The following is a 20,771-nucleotide window of genomic DNA, read 5'->3' on the forward strand; positions in this document are numbered from 1 at the left end:
GGGGGTTGCAGCCCACAGATCTAACGGCTGCTTTGGTGTTGGTGTGAGGCGCTACAAGTACTTTGTGTGAATTTTTTTGGGGGGGCCAGTCTTCACAACAACTCCATAAGGAAGATATTGTTATGTCCAGGTTTCAGAAGAAAGACTGAGACACAAAGTAACCTGCCGAAGAACCTGTTTGCCAGCTCTGCATAAGGTCTGCAGACTCTTTGTTTTACGTTTATTTTGTGGCAAAGGAAGAAAAGGCACCGCCTACCTTAAATATGGACAAAGTCTAGTACAGAGTTCGTGGTAGTGGTTCTCAACCTGTGGGTCTCGATCCCCGGAGGTCAAATGACCCTTTTTCTTTTACAGGGGTCACTTAAGACCATCAGAAAAACACAGAGATTTACGTTATAAATTGTAACTAGCAAAATTACAGTCAAGTAGCAAGCCAAAATAAATTTATGGTTGGTTCACCACAACACAAGGAACCATATTAAGGTATGTCCCATGAGGAAGGTTGAGAGCCAATGGTTTAGGGGAATAGGGCCTGATCTTCCAAGAGAAAGTTGGTGTGCCCAAATCATGTTCTCTTTGAGGTGGCCCAGGCACCGACATGCAGAAGCAAAGGGGATGCTTTTCAAACGTAGTTTCTAATATGTGGGTATGGGGAGGCCAAGAGACCAGAGCCCACATACAGCAGCTCACAGTTTTCAAGAAGAGTGAGTACCACAGTGAGTCACCCAGCCAAGCAAGCACCAAAAGGCAGAGAGAAACAAAGAGGGATGGGCCACGGGAGCCTTCCTTTGTGGTTCCCATTGAGAAGGTGCGGTAGCGAGGCTCGGCGCTGATGAACTTGAGTAATGTCAGTGGGCTCTGGGGCAAAAACCTAGAAGGCCTGACGAAGACACTGACAAGGCCGGTGGCCAGGGGGAAAGAAACATGCGGTCAAGTTAAGGTCACAAGCGTACTGTAAATCACAACAAACATACTTAACTACTGAGAACGGGAAGTTTGAACATGTGCGTTCTTTAGACTAAATCTGAGTGATTTTGTTTCTTTTATTTTGCTGTAGAGATTTTTTTTAAGATTATATTGAAACTACTTTAGCCATATGAAGGGCAAAGAAAACATTTGAACTTGCAATGGCCTCTTATCTGAAACCCAAGTTACTTAGTATTTTTGTGTGATGGTTAATCTTGGTTGTCAACTTGACTGATCTGGAGTCAACTAAAAGACAAGCAGCTGGCCATTCCACTGGGGGATTTATCTCTCAAGAAGGAAGTGCGCAGTAACGTGGGCAGAACCCATGCAGAAGGAAGGTCTGGCTTTCTGCCTGCTTGCCTTCTCTGTCCTGGCAAATACATGTATCTCGTTCCTGCCATTGCTGCACCTCTTCGTTTGTATCAGAACAGCTTCTTCAGGGAGCCAGCATGGACTGAAGACCAGTAAGCTCGTCAAAGACTCCCCGAGGCCTTCAGCAACGGCTTGCTACTACCGAGACAGTCCGCCTCATGAAGGGTTCAAGGATGTGCCCGAGATCCTCGGCCTCTCTGGTGTGAGACAGTCATTGATGGTCTACCCAGATCCTAATGTAAGCTAACATAATAAATCCCATTTAAATAGGCTTTCATGCTACCACTTCTGTTCCTCTCAACAACCCTGACTATATACCATGGAATAAGAATGTTTTCATAAATTATCAAGGCTTGATTTTAATGTTTTCTTTGTTGATTCTCCATGAGAGAGAGAGAGAGAAAAAAAAAAGATGTGTTCTTCTACAAGGAGAAAAAAAAATATACAAAAAGGAAGTTCTGAAACAAGTTCTAATAGGTAACATCTCACAAAGTTCGCTGTCAGTCACCCAATGAGAAGAATGAGAATGGTCTCACTGTGTTCTGACTGGACTGCTCAGTAACTCCAACTGATTTTCGAACTGGGAGGTAAATTACTAGCAGTGAGTTCATCAAATTTAGATCTGTCTTGAACAGGAACATTATAGAAATCAAGAACATCTCCGACCCTGCACATGTGGTGAAGCCTGGAGTTAGGTACTGCACGGCCTAAGTCATCAGCTAAATTTGCTAGGAGTCTGAACTTCACTCGTCCATCATCCAGGGAGATATCTTGCCAATTATTAGGAAGAGATGAACCAAGAACTTCTTTAATATGAGATTCCAAGCGACTCTGGAGATCACTGGGTGGTGTATATGCTCGGCTTCGTAAGGGCGGACACACCAAAACAGGTGCTTTTTTCACTTCTTTCACCGTCTCAGTCACCACCAGATCCTTCCTGGATCTAGACCAAAATTCTCTACGTGTAGCCAAGGGAGGCTTCCACAGCCAGCCCTTTCTTGCAAACCGGCACACACACAGCGCCGCCATCTTCGACAAGCTCCCCAAAGCGCCGATGTGCCCCAGATTTTTTTTCAACATCGCATTGGGATATTCTAGTTGCTTCTACAGTCAACGAAAGTCAGATGATGTTAAAATTCAGGCACATGCTTAGACACAACACATATCCTAGGAGACAGCAACGTGACACTCGGCATCTGGCCCAGGGGACCGAGGGTTCAGATTTCATTTGACAATTCGAGCGGCCGAGAAAGGGGGCACTGTGTGAGGTTTTCAGGGAACCTGGGTTCTGGGTCCATCTTGGCCAGCTGTTTGCTTCTTCTGAACACAGATCTTGTTGATGTGAAATGACATCGCTGGCTTTCCGTGTCCTTCCTGTTCTAAGTTCCAGGGGTCCAAGTGGCTTTTGCCCCATCAAAATCCTCTACAGCTCATCACAGTGATTTAAGTCCAACCTGCTTGGGTGGAGAAGGTAACATCCTAATGACCATGTATTGGCTCTACCTGCGTGATTCCACCTCAGGTGTACTACAGCTCTTTCAGTCTTAACAATGTGTGGATCAAACACTGTCTTTAGAACTTTAATTTTTTTTTAAATTTAAAAATTAGAAGTTAAGAAATTAAAATTAAAAACTAAAACATTGATTGATTGACTGATTGATTGATTGATTGGGGGAGGTGGCTGTCCAGTATGTCTGTGGAGGCAGTCCTCTCCTTCTACTTTATGGGTCCTAGGGATGAAACTCAGATGGTCAGGCCTTGTGGCAAGCATCTTGACTAGCTGAGCCATCTTGCCACCCCACTTTTTAGTTTTTCTTTTTTAATGGAAATTTTTGTAAGTAGAGTTAGCTGTTACTTTGAGCTCTGCATTCTTTAAAAAAAAATTAACAGAAACCTACCAATGTGAGCTGTTCCTTCCCAATATTATTGTCCTGAGCTATTTCTATAACGAATGCAAACAGGGCTTCAAATGACTGTGTGAGAGTCATTTGGGACCAGACCGAATCCACCTAGCACTTCTCACAGTGGTGAGACCCTGGGGAAGTGGATGTTTTGCTAGAAGGCCAGCAGCTGTAAGTGGACGGAGGATTGCTTGTTAGTTAATCGGATTGCTAAAACTTTTGAGTTCTCCAAACGAGATACGCTTACGTCCTGGGAGAACCGGGCTTAACTGGGATTTCCTTTTGCTATCTGAGCTTGAAGACTGAAGAAAGAACGTGAACTTTATCCTGTGTTCTGTTGCACAGAGTCCCAGAGAATAACAGCTGCTCGCACAGGGGTGGCGGAAGAGATGATGTCACTCTAGGGAGAGTAATGTCTGAAATTTCCCCAAGGTAGACTCATAGAGCCCAATTTTTGGTGCACATAGAGTTGATATTTTAATCCTAAGGACTTTTCTCTGTGCATGTATAGCCTGAAGGTCAGATGGTGGAGGACAGATGTCACAGGTAAGCCTTGTCCTTGTCTGTCACCATTCATAAGTAAGGGATGGGGATGGATAAAGGGGTATAGTGCCCAAGGACAGTTGTCTGTTCTCACTCAGTCTCCCAGGTCTGTCTGCTCTCATAGCCTACTTCCTTAGCTAAGCCATTTCTCCTTTGTTGTCATCTTTTACTCTGTGGGGCACTTGACGGTCTAACAACTGTATTGGAGAAGGCCTGTTGCCAACCTCAGGAGTGTTGGCTCAGAGACCCCCTCATGACAGGAAACATGAAGAGAGAAAAGGAAGGTTTCTTGTCTCAGACTTTACTAGACGGCTGCAAGTTCATTCTAAAAGTTAATCAAAGCCTGTGAAGTAGATGTCTCCACAATGCCCGTACGCGAAGGATGACTAAAGAGTACAGTTCGTTCCACAGGAACTTCCATTTGGCTTTTGTAATCACGTATTCTTTACCGTCTCTGCATAGAAACAGGACAGTTATTTTTGTGTCCACGGAGTTAAAGATCAATTGATTATATAACAGAATTCCTTCAAGCAAATGCCTCATAAGAAAATTTATTACCTAAAAGTTTCAAGCACCATGTGGTTGTGTTTTGTGTGCGGAACCAATAAACTCATTAAAATAACACCGAACGGACCCAACCACGGCACAATGAAAGTCCCAACACAGCCCACATTAACCAACCAACTTTAAAATAATATCTCTGTTATGTCCTAAGGTTAAAAATTCAGCAAATTCCTTATATTTTTTCCACTTGAGATCATGAGTGGTTTTCTGCTTTCCTGAGAAATACACTTTTGTGGCTTTTTGATCAAAGCAAATAGACACCCCTGCCCTATTTAACCAAGGTTTTGAGGGGAAATAAAGGAGACAAACATATGTACAGTTTTTTAGTGTAAAAAATTCTTAGCCTCTGTTCTCTGTAGACTTTAGAAAGATGCGTTCCGAATGTTACTTGCCACAAGTGTGTGAGTGTGTAAGTGTGTGTGTGAGTGTGTGAGTGTGTGTGTGAGTGTGTGTGTGTGAGTGTGAGTGTGTGAGTGTGTGTGTGAGTATGTGAGTGTGTGTGAGTGTGTGTGTGAGTATGTGTGTGTGTGAGTGTGAGTGTGTGTGAGTGTGTGTGTGAGTGTGTGTGTGAGTGTGTGTGTATGTGTGTGTGTGTGAGTGTGTGTGTGAGTGTGTGTGTATGTGTGTGTGTGTGTGTGTGTGTGTGTTGGAAGGGAGGGAGAGATGGAAGTGGGGGGGGGGACAAAGGAATTTGGCTGCAAAATTGAGTAATAGTTTGCAACACTTGGCTTCCAGTTTTGAAAGATGAGCAACAGAGGGGGAAAGGCTGGGCTAACAAGGATCCACTTGAGGGAAGGTTAATCGTGGCTGGCAGGCTGACAGGGAGGTCAGCTCAGAGCACGCCTTCTCAGCTGGAGCCAGGCTCCCTTTGCCAGGCCCACTGTGTTCTGCATTTCAGCTTCTGAATTGAACGGCAGGTTCCCTCAGACAGCCAGCACCTCTGTCTCTCCTCTGAAAGGTTGTCCTGTCACTGTTATGCCCTGTCAAGGTCCCTATGTATCATTTCTGCCAAGCAAGTAGCACAAAGGGAAGCACATCTTATTGGTATGGTAGGGGGTGTGTAGTGTGCATATGAGATCGCTTTCCTCATGACTGGTGATGGACCAAGGTTTCTTCTGAAGGCAAGAGGGATAAAACAGGCATAAAGAAGAGGTGAGATACTTAGAAATTAGTAAACGCTATGTCTTTTTAAACAATTGATGTTAAGTTCATTACAGATTTAAGGCACAAGGGAAGCATTCTAAGAGACCCTGGAGATTGTGCCCTGATGTATCCTAAAATTTCCAAATAGAAGCATTTATTTGATGGGGGGAAGCTTTTATACCAAATGTAATTTATAGTGAATTTTCACTCATTTTTCCATGGTGATATTATAACCTCAAATTATGATATATATACATACATAAATATATATGTATATATATTTCTTTTTTTTAACCCCTGATTTACTGGGTTTCTGCTGGTCTACAAGACTACATCACACCGATCTTGCTGAACTGCATAATTACACTTCTGTAGCCTGTGTTAAAGAAAGAGCTCTCTGTTGTGAATCATCATGGAAACCTATCATGGATCTTTTCTAACACCCACTCCTCTTACTTATTTCGAGGATGAAAACATTCACCCGTTAAAGAAGGTTCCTAATGCTCAACTGATAAATAATTACGGTGAGCGCCGCTAACACTTTATTCAGCACAGAGATGCAGCCACAGAAACGGGGAAACTAACAAGTAAATCTTGCCCGCAAGCTCACTCATCCATCACTCTACCGGTCTTTACCGGTCTCCAACTACTGCTGCTTACTCTGACTAGGAAGCCAGAAAAAGTCTTCTGAAGTAGCAAGAAAATGGGCATGTGCCTGCTCAATTTATAACAAGGGGCCCTCAACTATATACATCAGAACGAGCATTTTAGGGAAAATGAAAAGCTGCATCTTGCTCGGGAAGTCCTTGAAGGGACACTTCTGATGTGAGAGTGTCATTAATTGTCGTCCTGGAAAGGAAAGTGCACAGTCATCACGCACAGGTCATAACCAGACATTAAGAACTGGTTTTCTTGTATTTATTGAGAAAACGGCCTTGATGGTCTTCCACATCCTTGAATAAACTTACAGACCTTCACGTCCTGAATACTATATGAATCATAAGGCTGTTATCGAATAATTACGTCAGGTATTCATCAGCGAGTCTAGCACTCAGGAGGACAGGGTAAATTTCAATTACTTTTATTAAAGCACTAAAGCAATTTGGATATGTTAATTCTCCTGTGTGTTAAAATAAATAATTTGTCACATCACGTAAGCTGACTCTAACTTAATTACATTTCAAATGGGCCTGGTCAATCATCACACATACTTTTTATTCCACTCTCTATTTTTCTCCTTATCCTTTTTTCACTGTGGGGATTCCTGCAACTAAGTTAACTAAGTTAACTTAATTCCGTTAAGTTCAATGCCACAAATATTTGATTAAAAGCCAAGCGTTGATGTGAACCTTGGATATGAAGTGGGGAATTTCCTTCCCTACAAGAGCTTGCAGACAAATAAGGAATCAATACTGAAGAGAAGAAGTCACGAAATCGCCCTCTGGAGGGTTCCCCTTAGCTTACGGAGTGTATTTTTGCCATGGTGGGTTAATGCCTCTGTGTATACTCAGAGTACATTTCAGTGTCTTCCGCTCCAGGTATACAGTTTTGAGGACAGCATATACAGAGCATGAAGAAGTACTTACGCCAGCAGAGGAAGCATGTTCTAAACAGTGTCTCCACCAGTGTTACCAGTGTCCAGAGTCTTTCAGTGTGCTCACTATGTAGTGTTATTCCGCTTCCTAAGTCAAACAACTCTTGTTCTTTTGTCTACTTTCAAAGAAGTAACATCAAAAAATTAACTGGGAGAAGATGTTTCAAGAAAGGACCCGCTTCCTACTGTGCAGCTAATGGATAACAAGATTAATATTGAACTATGAAACTTTAGTAACAAGTTGTACATCATAACTTGTGGACTCCTTTACCCTCAGCTACTGAGTTTCCCGGGTGAGATGGGGCATCCCATTAGAGCAGACAATGTTACTAAACAGTGAATTGAAGCTGACAGACGCGGGGCCCACAGAGTGGCCTGGGGAGCCGAACCCACAGGCAGATGTACCCAGTGACACTCCACTGAACTGACCACACGGCACCAGCATGAGATAAGCAGCTTGTTCTGTGCCTTCTGAAATTCACCAGTGAGGCTTCAGCGCTCGTCTGAGTCATCTCCCTGCTACAAAACAGGGCTCTACACAGGAACATTGCAGTGGGGGAGAGAACATTGAATATTAGGAAGAGCTTGCCTCCTTGTGAAGCCCCTCAGTTCATCAGAAATATCATCTGGAGGGAAGAGAAGGTGTTCACATGGAAATGTGACATTTGGCTCGATTCCACATTTGTGCAAGTACATGAACAAAATGAAACAACAGAATTGCTCAAGTGGAGTTTACTGTAGCGTCTCACTAATGTTCTACAGTGTGAGGGCTAGGCTGGCTGAAAGCATGGTTACACATACTGTTAAAATTCCTCAAATACTTCAATTTGCTAGAGTCTATAGATATTATATCATATATATCATATATCATAGATCATCCACTATGTATTAATAAAATATTAATAACTTAACAATTATTTAGTAATAACAGAATTTTTATCAAAGTAAATAAGAATTAGATATCAGCCTAAAAGGTACCAATAGTACATGACACATTTAACTTTGATGGTTTTATGGGATTGCTTACTCAATGTTATGCCTTAGGCAGTTCTATGCTTTGGAAATTAAAAAGCAATCAATTAGCTCAAATTAAAAAAAAAACTGAGTTATGAGAAGTTATATACAAATTTGTGTTTCTGAGCTCCAGTAGGCCTTTTCAAGTGTAAATGCTACCATTGAGATCTCATTTCTTCATTCACCTCTCCTAACATTGACGATGGCTCTGACTCCCATTCCCTTTTAGTTAGAAGAAAATGTAGACCGAGGAAAAGAACCCAAAGATTATCTGTTCCATGTACACAGTCATTGAAGTTTCACAAAGTCTGTTACATACATATTGGGCATAATATCATCTGTAACATATTTGTTCCAAACATGTTATTAAGTTGTCTGAATCATAACTCACCATTTAAAAATTATTTCAACTAATTTAGCTAATTAGCATCAGTAGTTGCTTCTAGTACATAATCTCTACTGGACTCCCAAACCCCAATCCTGGGGAAGACAGAACTTCAGTACAATGCAGAAAAGCCATGGCTATTGTCCTTTAAACAAGATATAAATGGTGCACGTTCCAAAACAAACACCTTTTGCAATTGGTCTAAATTGTAGGGCACACCTATTAAGCCTTTTTGGAACTATTTCTAAAGGACAAACATTTCCTTTTGCTTAAAATGCTTGTCTCTGTCTGACAAGAACCAGAGATGTTCAATTTTTGAAGACGGTTCTAAAACTTTTTTTTTTTAAAAAAAATTAAACTTTGAAACCGCATCTTAAGTGTTTAAAACGTATAAAAGTCTGGAGCCATAAATGGCATAGCTGAGATTTTCTGATTAGTTCTAAGTAACACTGGTTTGATTAATTAGGTATAGAATTAGATTTCGTTTCAGAATACCATATGGGAAAGCAACCAAATCACATAAATATAAAGGTTCTTTTGATTCACTTTGTCCCTACAGCCAGCGTTTGCTAGGGGACAGAACGTTCAGGCTGTTAAACATCTACAAGGAAAAGCTTGGTCCTCATTTAAAAGTAAAATAGCGGGGCTGGGGATTTAGCTCAGTGGTAGAGCGCTTACCTAGGAGGCGCAAGGCCCTGGGTTCGGTCCCCAGCTCCGAAAAAAAGAACCAAAAAAAAAAAAAAAAAGTAAAATAGCTAGTGGACTATTTTCCATACATTTCCGTATATGGACTATATGAAAAAGGAGGTAACTGTAATAGGCCACCTGGGGACCACACTACCTAGATGATAAACTAGCATGCAGTTTTAACTATGACCCTGTTAAAAAAAACCTGCCACATTGGATGGACTAAAATAACTCAGCAGAAGAAGGTAAGAAGATGCCGGACCCACTTTGCCTCTGACCCCTCATGGAGGACAGGATTGAAACATTTTACCCAGTGGTTGTCTGCTTTCTGTTTTAACTTCTCTGTGTGCCTTATTTTCTGCAGAGTAAACCTTACCGGCCCACATAAGCAACGGGAGTGGATGAGGTAGGTAGGGAAAAGGAGGAGGGAAAGAATGGAAGGAGGAAATTTTCAGTTTGCGATGATGTTCAGTGGTCCGCCTATAGGTTACTGTGGAAGAATGCAGGCTCGGCGTGACTGTAGAGACTGCCTTTGGATTTGCCATCTCTGGGAAGAGAGGTTACAAAATGATGCATAGTGTTTGTGCCTTATATGAAGGAGGATAGGAAACCTTTACCTACAATGTTTATTGGCCAGCTATCAGATTGTGGCCCACCTACCCAGCCAGTGTTTCCAGCTGAAACTGGCTATACAATCCGTTTGAGACAAAGCAAAGCAAAACAAAACCGAACAGAACACTTGTCCTTTTACTTTAGAGGGGTTGGGAGATACCATTTTGACCAAAATAATGGCAATACCCTTCTGCAAACAGTGAACGTTTTCTAGGCCATTCACCTATGTATCTTGGTGCAGTTAATTACTACTATGTGCAAGGGTGGTGAGACCATAATTTTAATGCTCCATTCAAATGGTTCAAAAATGTTGTTCTTAAAACAAGAAAAGTCAAGGAACCACTCGATTGTTTACTTGAATATGAGTAAATAAAATTCCCCCGTTTGCAGTGGTTCTCAACAGGTAGGTCTCGACCCCATCGGCAAACCTCTCTCTCCAAACGAACTTACAGTACGCTTCATAACAGTGGCAAAGCTGCAGTTATGAAGTAGTAGTGAAAATAATTTTGTGGTTGGGGGTCACCACAACATGAGGGTATTAAAGGGTCACAGCCTTAGGAAGGTTGAGATCCACTGGGTTAGGAATTGACATTCGACCCAGAAATGCCCAAGTAATACTAGGGGGAACCAAAAGAGGGCATCATTTACTTCTAAGACTGCAGAGAAGCCCCTCAAGTTGTCAAACACAAAACCGAAATCTTCAACCCAGGGTGAAGGGCACACAGCCACTGCTCCTGGCATTTTGTGCCCAGAAGAAGGAAGAAGAGGAGGGGGAGGAGGAGGAGGAAGAAAAAGAGGAGGAAGAGGAAGAAGAGGAAGAGGAAGGAGAGGAGGAGGAGAAGGAGAAGAAGAATCAGGAAATCACATGTTAGGAAGGACAGGCATGTTCTTCACAGGATGGCTTGCTATACTGAGCCCTCACCTCTCCAGAAATGTGAGCCCTGAGAGGAGTCTACCAGTGTTCACAGACTACAAGTTTAATGTTACAGAAGGCACTGAGGGCCCTTTCCCTTAAACACGGGGTGCAGAATGCCATCAAGTAGCATGAGAATACTACAAGGCCTTTCCTAATTGAATCTTAACTTCCAGGGGTTGTCTATAGTGAGGGACGGAGAGCAGTGGCAGTAGGTGGCAGTAACTTCTGAGATGAGAAGGAAGGATGCAATTAGATACGTCTGAGGTACGTGGGGAATCGTGTAAAAAAAGAATTTTAGGCTTTTAGTAACATAAGCCCAACAAATGTTCAGTCCTTAACGTGGGAGGAAAGAAAGTAAACCGGACTCTACGCCAACTTGTTTGCATATTTTGTAATATGTTATATGATATGTTTGCAATGTGTATGAGGGGCTGGCCACTTCACTTGTCTATAGTCAAATTTCTGCAGGGTTTGGGGAAATGGCATAGTCCCTAAAAGAAATCACCAAGCTAATCTCAGAGACAAACTGGAGAACACATTATCCCTCGAATTACTGAGGTTAGCGGTTAAACTAGGGAGGCTGGGGGAAGGGAAGCGTGTCTGTGGTAAGACAGCTGTTCGGAAGGAAATGTAAATTCTGAGAGAACGCTTGTTTCCAGAACAGAAATCCATCCTCCCCAAAATTATCACCGTGTGTAATGAGTTCAACTGAAGAGAATCCTAGAGGGGGAAATTGTGTTCTACCCAGGTAAATAAATGTAACCTGAATGGTTTCACGCAACACGGAGGTGCTCCACCGGGCAACCTACGAGGCTGGTTCTTGAGTCGCAATATCAAAACAGGTTGAACGTTGCTCATCGTCTCCAGAAAAAGCACTCACTGCCTAGCAGGGGAACATTGTGTAAGCCTGGTGTTTCTTCTCTCAAAACTCCTAACCAGAGAGGAAAAACGAACTCACAACCATTTCAGCCAACCCCTGCCAAGGTACATCAGAGAAAGCCGAAACACAGGGTTTGGGATGAGCTCAGCGAAGTGTCTTGATTAAAAAAAAAAAAATTGAAGACCACAAATTTCTCCTCGTAGTTAGGAGATCGGGTTACCCCAAGGTGGCCTCGACCCTGGGCCCCAAGGAACCGAGCTTCAGATTAGAAGTAGAGTTGGGAGGAGTACTTATCTCAGTCCCACAGAGGAGTCATTTCTGAGTCACCTCATCTACCCCACCACCTGTCACCCTCCTGCCTGGACTTCTCAGAGACCACATTATAAAGGAACCGCGGTCTCATTTCCAGGTTGGGAGATTTGGACGCGGTAGCAGGGGCAGAAAAGCTGGGGCGATTCCCAGGGGCTGATAGAAAGCTCCAGGTCCCCCTTTGGATGTCTGCAGCGCCCCTGTTTACCCGGCCGGCTGCCTTCAGCCCACTTCCCTTTGCTGCCGCGGGGGAGGAGATGGTTAAAGATTACAATGTGGCCGGCGGCACTTCAAAGGGCGGTTCGGCCAGCCAAAGGTAAAGATAACGTTCTGGCAGCTCTAATCGGGGTTTGTGGTTGCCACATTTTAATCACTTTGTTTAAAAAAAGAAAAGAGAAGAAAAAAAGAAGAAGAAAAGAAAAGAGACTTCACCACACTCCAGTGCTGGGGTGGGGGAGGGAGATGCAGAGCAGAAACTCCCCCCCCAACACACACACACACACACACACACACACACACACACACACACCACCACCACCACCACCACCACCACCACCACCACCACCACCACCACCACCACCACCACCACCACGACGGAAGGCTTGAAGAAGTTGTGTTTCTCTTGCAGGGAAAGTTTTTCAGCCCCGACGCAGAGGTCGCGCCTGTGAGCAGTAGGGCAGTCTGCCCTTGGGTTCCAGGTTCCTGAGCACAAACCCCCACTCTGCACACAAATGCGCACATTAGGAGGGACTGGTCCTGCGACCTGCCAGGCGCTGCACTGCAAAGCTGCTAGCGCACCAGCTCTGCCCGGTGCGCTTCAAGCAGCTTCTCCCAGGGAACAGAAAGCCAGGCGCTGCTCTGTCAGAGACACGTGCCTTTTTCTGGAGGCCGAAACAGGTCTAGCCAGGATGCCCTTGGCAAACTCGCCTGCTCCCTCCAGAGCAGGCGTGCACCCGGGAGCCCCAGCCTAGGCTCCCAACGATCCCCCAACCCTCTTTAGACCGGTGCCCGCAGCGTGGCGGGGTGGGGGCACTTACAGGTAGGAGGTGAAGACGCTGAGGTTGGAGGGCAGCTCCGAGAGCCCCAGGTCGGAGCAGTCCACCCTGAGCAGCATCCTGCCATCCAGCTCACAGTGACAGTATGATGGGCAGCCCCGCGGCATCGTGTCCGGTCTCGGTGGGCTGCCGGCAGCCACCAGCTGCAGCAGCGCCAGCAAGGACAGGAGCATGCGGACGCGGGAGGTGTCCATGGTGCCCGAGGCTGGGAGCAGCGAGCCGGAAGCCTGTAGAGGGCAGCGCCCGGGCTGATGCAGAACCGAGGCGCTCCGGGTTCTTCTCCACCAGCTTCTGCAGCTCACCAGGCGTCTGCAACCCTACTGAGAGTCTGCCGGGTCGTAGCTCCGTTGGGACAGCGCAGAGAACAGTGGCCCAGCCGGCCTCGGGAGCCCCCTCGCTGGAGTCGCCGCAGTGGCGGTGAGCGTTGTTGCTGCTGCAGGCGGTCTGAGCTGTGTGCAGCAGCATCTCCGCTCGCACGCTCCTTTTTTAAAGCGCTCCAGCCAAATTGCGCGCCCAGTGACGTCAGCTCAGCCCTGCTTTCCAGGCACCCCCGAGCCCGGCCTCGCTTTCCCTCCTCCCAACCACTACCCCTCTCCCTGCCCTGGACCCGGCTGCGCAGCGGCTGGCAGCCTGAGGTCTTAGCGAGTGCTGGGAGCTTCCGTCCGGTGGGTTCCAGCACCCAGCGTCCCGGGCCCAGCAGGAGACCCCCACGTGCACCCACCCTCTACAGTTCCTGGTACCCGCGACTGAGATGTGAGAGCTAAGGGGGACCTGCTTCGAAACAACCTAAAGGGATACTTAGGGACTGAAAGATAACACAGGCTTTCTCCAGGTCCATGTCAGATAACCGAAGGGATGGATGCATGCAGTGCTTTCAAAAAGGACCAAAATCTAATCAAAAAGATAGGCATCAAGGAGCGAGAGCAGAAGTCCCCCGGGGAAGATGGGTGGCCTTTTTGATCCTTCCATCACAGCACCGTCTGGCTCCCTTTTGCTCAACTATCAAAGCCTCAAAGAAATCGCTAAACAAATAAAACTAGTAAGCTGGTACTCCAGGGTCCTCCCAATTCATCCTTGACGGGAGGGAGGCAAACTGACTTTAAAAAGGCGGCGGCCTCGGGGTGATATTCTCATGCTGTTCACTTTGTGGACGGGTCTTAAAAACAAGAACGACCCCACTCAGGTGAGCCTCCTAGGCCTCCTCGGAAGAACGCTAATGAAAGAAGGAAAATCTTACACACCAACAGGGGGAAAGCAAGAAGATTCTCTCTCTCTCTCTCTCTCTCTCTCTCTCTCTCTCTCTCTCTCTTCCCCTCCCCCTCCCCCTCCCCCCTCCTTTTATTTTTGAAATTAGACCTCAATGAGGCAAAAGTTGACCACTCCTGAGCTGAATCCAACAGCTGTGGATTTCAGGCTAAGCCTACCTTGCCAACTCTCAATAAAGCTGTTTTTTCTCAGGACCAGGGAGCCCTTTGGCTTTCAAGTCCACCTAGATTTGCTTCTTAGTCTGTCCAGAGGAACTTACCTTAGGAACTGAATTTTATAAACAGGAAGACTTTTCTTCGTGTGGTATGTTTATCACCTTTTACTTCTACAGTGGTTCCTAAACTTGCCTATTCACTCACTTGATATATACATATGTGAATATATGCATATTTATGAATTTATATTATTTTATTTGAACCTATAGTCCTAACATGGACTTTTATTGGGTGAGGTCTGTAATCAGTAAGTTTGTGTTTCTCCTTGATAGGAGTTGGGAGACAGACAGACAGACAGACACACACAGAGAGAAAGAGCAGAGTTATGGTCTTTCTCATCTTACTCGTTTATCAAGGAAAGAAATCATGGCCCAGGATTTGGGAAGAGTAGTACCATTGAGAATCATGCCACGAGTTCGTCTTGGTTTCTGGAGAACCAATGCATTCCCCGACTGTGCTCTTTCCCCTTACCTCCTCTCTCATTCACAATATCCCCATCGCTTCTGACCTCTGCCTGTGCACAGTGTTTTGTCTTTTCAGCCATTCCGTCCAAACTTAGAGAATGCCGACTCATTGCCTGTTTTTCTTCCACTAAAAAAAGGAACTGGAGACTCACTCTTTCTGTGAATCTCGTGGGTACCTGTTGGGGACAATCAGAATGTCCGAGGTGTCCTAGACCTTAGTTACTTTTACTCAAGGTCATTCATCTAAAGGGGTTTGTGAATAAGAAGACCAAGGGTGACAGTCAGCATAGTTGCCCTTAGGGTTATCCTGAGTGAATGAATGTTCTGTTTAACCAACTTTAGCCTGATCACTTTGAGGGGAGGGACTACTGATTCATCAACACAGGCATGCAGAAATGGTTGTGCCCACTCTCCGTTTAAAAGCACCAAACACTTCCTTTGATGTCAATGCTACCTAAAGGAACATAGAGCATTGTTGGGGAATGGATCAAGCAGAACTGTACCTGAATCTAGAGTCTTCCAGTTTCAAGTTACTCGATCACAGACCTAGAATGAGTCAACCCTCAGTTACCTTCTCGGTAAAGCGGTGGAGGTCTTGTTTGTCTTGTTTGTTCTAAATGTTACAGTGTCTGGAACTTGGCCCATTCCAAATTTACAAGTCGTCAGTGATTTTCCTTCTTTCGGGGGTGTGGGGAGTTATTGAATCTTGGTAACTTGTGTAGGTGGGGCAGAAAGGTTTCTGATTTGATAAAACAGGGAAGACAGATGCATTAAATAAAGCCAGGAGGGGGTACCAATTACATCATCCTTCTATCTTTTCCTCTTTTTCTCACTCCCTCCCTCCCAACTTCCCCCTTCCTTTTGCATATTCAACATTTACCTCCCATTGGAAAGAATACTCCATAATTCTCCTTTTGGAGCAGCCTCCCAGACTTTGAGTTGGCCAGTCTTATAGCTGACCCCAGGAGAATGGCCTAGGTCTGTTTGGAGGATTGTTTTGGATCCTGGATTCAGAACATCCTCACTCTGACTTCCTAATCTCTAAGACAAAAATCCTTAGAGTTAGGGAAGGCCCAGCTTCTGCCTTAGAGAGAAATCTCAAAGGTCACCTGAATCCAAATCCTTCCGCTTCCACCCCCAAGTGCATGAGCACAGAGTTTTGTTAGTTGCTTGACCCAGTGAGTGAGAGTCCATCCACGATCAATTTACAACCCAGCTCAGTAGGAACCTTGGAAGCATAGGAGCTCAGAGGGCCTGGTGGTTCTCCAAGCTCTTGAAGACCCTGTGAAAGAGATCATGTACCTTGCCAAGGAGAATGCTACAGCTGCTGGGGGATTTATTTCTTGAGTAGAGATGTCTGTGAATGGCTTCACCAAAAGATGAAGACACAGCAGAACCAAATATCTTGTACCCCAAAGGGAAGTTTAGTGACAGTCACATATGAGGCTGTGGGATTCAGAGACGTTATCATTTTCATTTTACATTTAAGGTTGGGAAATGTCAGTTTTTATGTTGGGTTTCAGGGCCAAAATTCTAACCTGAGTCTGTGCTCCTTTCCTGGTAACTTTAGAACCTGGATAGAACCTAGTGTTTATTCTAAGTTTATTGTGATATATCACTATATATTTTCATATATACCAATATTCACATATATTCTATTATATTCTGATATACGAGTATTCATATATTCTAATATATTCCTATATATGAGCATTAACATATATTCTGATATATGAATATTCATATACATCAGAATACATATATACCAGAATATATTCTGGTTTCTCTTCACAACTAATTGCCTATTGGAGTCAGAGAAAGCCCTCTATCTTTCATGTGATAATAAGGTTAGCAGGGTGAATAGACCTCATTTAATATTCTTTATGGTTTTCTTTATGATTTAGGAAAGTATGTCAGTATTAATGAGCTACTGAGTAATGGAACATTTTGTGCTAGAGTGGAAATCACTCTACTTTAGACCCTTCACTTCAAGTTCCTTGATGCCAGTAAGGTGTCATCTGGAACATGTCCTACCTTCTGGGTTTGCTAAAGGAATGTTTCCCCAATTCTTTAATCTTTAATGCAAGTCCACAACTCAAAACGTTCAGGTGTGCCACGAGAATTGCTAACAAGCTTAGCTGAAGCATGCTGGGATAATTTTAGCTAGCAGGTAAGTCAATATTTCTTTTACAAGAACAGTGAAATTGTGTTTACACAACTGGTGGGCTATTATGGACTTATTTAACTTGTTTGAAAGGGTATAGAGCCCGTTCTTTGCCCTCCTCATTTTACATTCATGATATAATCAGGCTCATGCTGAATTTCTTAACTTCCTTTTACCAACAACGTCTAATTAATTGAGAAGGGAGGAGGAGGATTTAAGAATAAAGATCTATTTTCTTTGGGGATTATTTATTTTGTGAGAAAGCATTAGTTCAGCTAATTCATTACTTTGAAATAGCCCATTATGTAAAGTCAACTGGATCTGTCTTTGATTTTATCAAACATAAAGGCAACCTTTAACTGTATCCATATGTCCTTACGGGAAGGACAATGGTGTGTGATAGTATGCATTCTTTAGCTCATTCTGACCCTCTTGTCTACTTTGCCTCTGATAATGAATGCACGGCCACTGCCACGCAGCCTGCTTCCTGAGAGCATGTGTCCAGTCAAACTCACATGGAAACCAGGGAGAGTTTCTTTTCAAACCAAGAATAAAACTAATGAGAAAAAAATAGCAAACACTTGAAATAAAACAATCTTCCTGCTCAATCATGTGATTTATTCAATTCCTTCACATACTGCCTTAATGTCCAGACAAACTCTTCCATATGTCCACTGTTCACATGCTTGTACTTAAACGGCAGAACTGAGGCAAAACCCAGTCCATGCTCCAAAAACGATTCGGCACCGAGAGCTCCTTCTCGCTTACAGAATGCTTCCCAGAGACATCCCGGGCCTGCATTCTAGCCTGTGTCTTAATCCTGCTAAACCTCAAAACATAAAATCTCCACACCATGTGGGGAAAGGTTTTGTGAGAAATACAGAGTAGCAGATTTTGAACTGAACCTATGGTAAGTTTCTTTGTAGTCCTTGGCCCATGTAAATATTCATGTTTGACTTCAGGGTGCCTGACTCCCTAGATCCTATTGAGAATTTTGTAAAATATAGGACACAGTGGTCTAAATAATTGTATTTTTAAAATACTCTCCAAAATTCTGCATTCGGCAACATCTATGATTTTGACATTTTTGGCTAAAGGACCACGAACATGTCAACATGAACATATCAAGGAATATCTATTTTCAGAAGAGAAAAGATCAAGGCAGAATAAAAGAGGTTTTTTTTGTCTGGTTTGCTTTTTTTAGACGAGGAAAGAGTGGGAGGTCTAATCAAGATTAAAGCTTGGGCCCAGGGTGATAGTTTCATCAGTAATGTGCTTCTCATACATGAGGACCTGCGCTTCTTCCCCAGCACCCATACAGGCACATCCCTGTGCTGTCAGGACCAGGGAGGCTCGGTAGTCCGCTAGTCAACCCGAAGTTGTGCCTGACTCCATCTCAAAGGAAATAAGGTGGAGCATGTCTGAGAAAAACATGTGGCGTCAACTTTGTGGCTCTATATACATACACATACATGGACATACACATACATGTTCAGTATGAACAGACATACATGTACATACCTACAGAAAGAACCCAGCCTGGAAGAGGTGGAGGTAAGTGGTTAGTTTAGGTGATGTGTGACCATTGCTGGACAAGGTCTCCTTTATAGAGAATGTGTCAGAATCCCCTCTGGACTCAGGTTCTTGACAAATATTTTAGGAAAGGTAGTAGAAAACCTTCTGTACATTGAGAGCCAACTCTCTCTAACACTAGAGAACAATTATCACACAGTAAGAGTATTCAAGACAAGGAACAGACGAAGTGATGGGCCTGAAACTGTGGGGGGACGGAGTGGAAGTGTCTATTTAGAGACTTGATTCCATGGACGTGTACAAGTCATAAAGTAACACAGACAGCAAGAGGCACCCTGTTTCCCCCAGTGTCGCATTTTAGTGAGAAAGCAAAGTAGCGTGCTGCTGCAACTCCAACGTCATAAAGCTGGGCAAAGCCTATTGCACAAACACTGAAGCCCAAGCCGGTGAGTCAGCATGAAACACTGTCCAGATTACAGCTATTAAAATTTACAGAAACCTTTTGTTGAGTGTTACTAGGTTTGTGGATTAGTAAAAACAGCCTGTTTGCTTTCATTGGTCTTTAACAAGATACAATGTTTTGATTTTTAATGCCGTTGATTTTATTTTTCTTTTGCACCATAGATTTTTTTTTAGATTGAATTTTTGTTTAAAGAAATCTCATTGTAGCCTCAAAAAAGTTTCCAACTCCATTTTCTAAGACAGGATACACTTTCCTTTTGTCACGCCCTCTCTGTTTATTCCCCTCCTGTGTGTTCCCCTTTCCACGGGGCTTACTGAGCATGGGTAGATGGCACGAGGGTCACTTACTCAGTCACTGATGATAGCGATAACATGTCATCACAACCCAGGTCGAATCCTGGCTTCCCAAGGATTAGAGAACAAAACTCTGATTAGTCACTGATAGGCCGTGTGAACTGAAACAGTTCGTTGGACACCCAATGAAAAATGACATTTGTTAATCCAAAAATTGTAATCAGCACACACCCTATTAGATCTCACGGTTATTTTTCAAACAGAGTTTGTTTTGTTGCTTCTCCTCCCTGCTCTTCCTCCCAGGCCCCTGCTCCGTGTTTTACCAGCCCATCTTCATATTCTTTACGCTTCTATAGTTACCTGGCTGTTACTATTCTGCCTTCCCCAAAGCCACTCCCCCCACTTTCCTTTCTAGTTTCTAAACTCTCACCTATACACGTACATAACGACAGTCTGCCTGAGAGAGAACCTGTAGCCTTTGTCTTTCTGAGACTGGCTGATTTGACTTACCACAATTCTTTCCAGATCCACGCATCTCCCTGACAACTTTTACAACTTTAGTTTTCTTTACAGCCGAATGGCGTTCCATCGTCTCAACACATATTTTTCACTCTCTTTCATCGGTTGATGGGCATCTAGACTGTCCCATTTCCTTGCTGTTGTGAATAACATAGCAGTAACCACAGACACGAAAGGACATGGAGTCCTTAGTGTAACCAGCCAGAGGTTCTGCAGCCAGGGCATATGGCATTTCTAGTTTTAATTCTTTGGGAAACTCCCTGGTCTCATTTCCATAACGTGTATATTCCTTTCTTTTCCTCAATCCTCTCCAACCTTTGTTCATTTTCTCATTGGAGTGAGGTGACATCTCAAAGTGGTTTTAACTTACATTTTCTTTTTTTTTTTTTTTTTTGGTTCTTTTTTTCGGAGCTGGGGACCGAACCCAGGACCTTGCGCTTCCTAGGTAAGCGTTCTACCACTGAGCTAAATCCCCAGCCCCTAACTTACATTTTCTAATGGCCAACATGGTTGACCACTTTCCAGCATTAATTAGCTACTTTTATTTCTTTTTCCGAGAGCTTTGTGTTCACCACACTAGCAGTAGCTCATTTGATAAATGTGTGTGTATGTGTGTGTGTGTGTGTGTGTGTGTGTGTGTGTGATTTTCACAATTACAAAATAGTTTAGATAGTATCCCCACACCTGAAATGTAGTTTGATTAAGGTTTTCTCCATTCTGTGGGCTGTTTGTCCACTCTGCTGGTAGTTTACTTTGCCGTGTAGAAACGTTCTCAGTTTCTTATGGTCCCGCTTGTTAATTTTCAAGGTTGTTTTATTTATTATTTTTCTCATTGAGCCCAATTAGTGCTTCCCATATGCACATACGCGTGTGTTCACCAATTGGGATGTGGAGACCCTGCAGAGTTATGCCC

General features: G+C 43.9%; 2 protein-coding genes across 2 annotated transcripts in view; both read right to left on the reverse strand.

Annotated features, from left to right (window-relative positions):
* The window catches only part of LOC120093591 (39S ribosomal protein L50, mitochondrial-like), a 29,642-nt gene extending 24,328 nt beyond the window's left edge, over positions 1 to 5,314 (reverse strand). Inside the window, exon 1 of the mRNA XM_039080129.2 lies at positions 1 to 5,314. This exon is cut by the window's left edge and continues 24,328 nt beyond it. Within this exon, the coding sequence (XP_038936057.1) occupies positions 1,894 to 2,418 (525 nt within the window). The 5' untranslated portion in view covers positions 2,419 to 5,314 and the 3' untranslated portion in view covers positions 1 to 1,893.
* Lgr5 (leucine rich repeat containing G protein coupled receptor 5) overlaps positions 1 to 13,135 on the reverse strand; it is a 134,814-nt gene extending 121,679 nt beyond the window's left edge. The window contains exon 1 of the mRNA NM_001106784.1: positions 12,924 to 13,135. Within this exon, the coding sequence (NP_001100254.1) occupies positions 12,924 to 13,135 (212 nt within the window). The remainder of the gene's footprint in view (positions 1 to 12,923) is intronic.
* Between the last annotated feature and the right edge of the window lie 7,636 nt (positions 13,136 to 20,771).

Source organism: Rattus norvegicus, chromosome 7 (assembly GCF_036323735.1).
Source record: "Rattus norvegicus strain BN/NHsdMcwi chromosome 7, GRCr8, whole genome shotgun sequence".
In the NCBI taxonomy this organism is placed as follows: domain Eukaryota; kingdom Metazoa; phylum Chordata; class Mammalia; order Rodentia; family Muridae; genus Rattus; species Rattus norvegicus.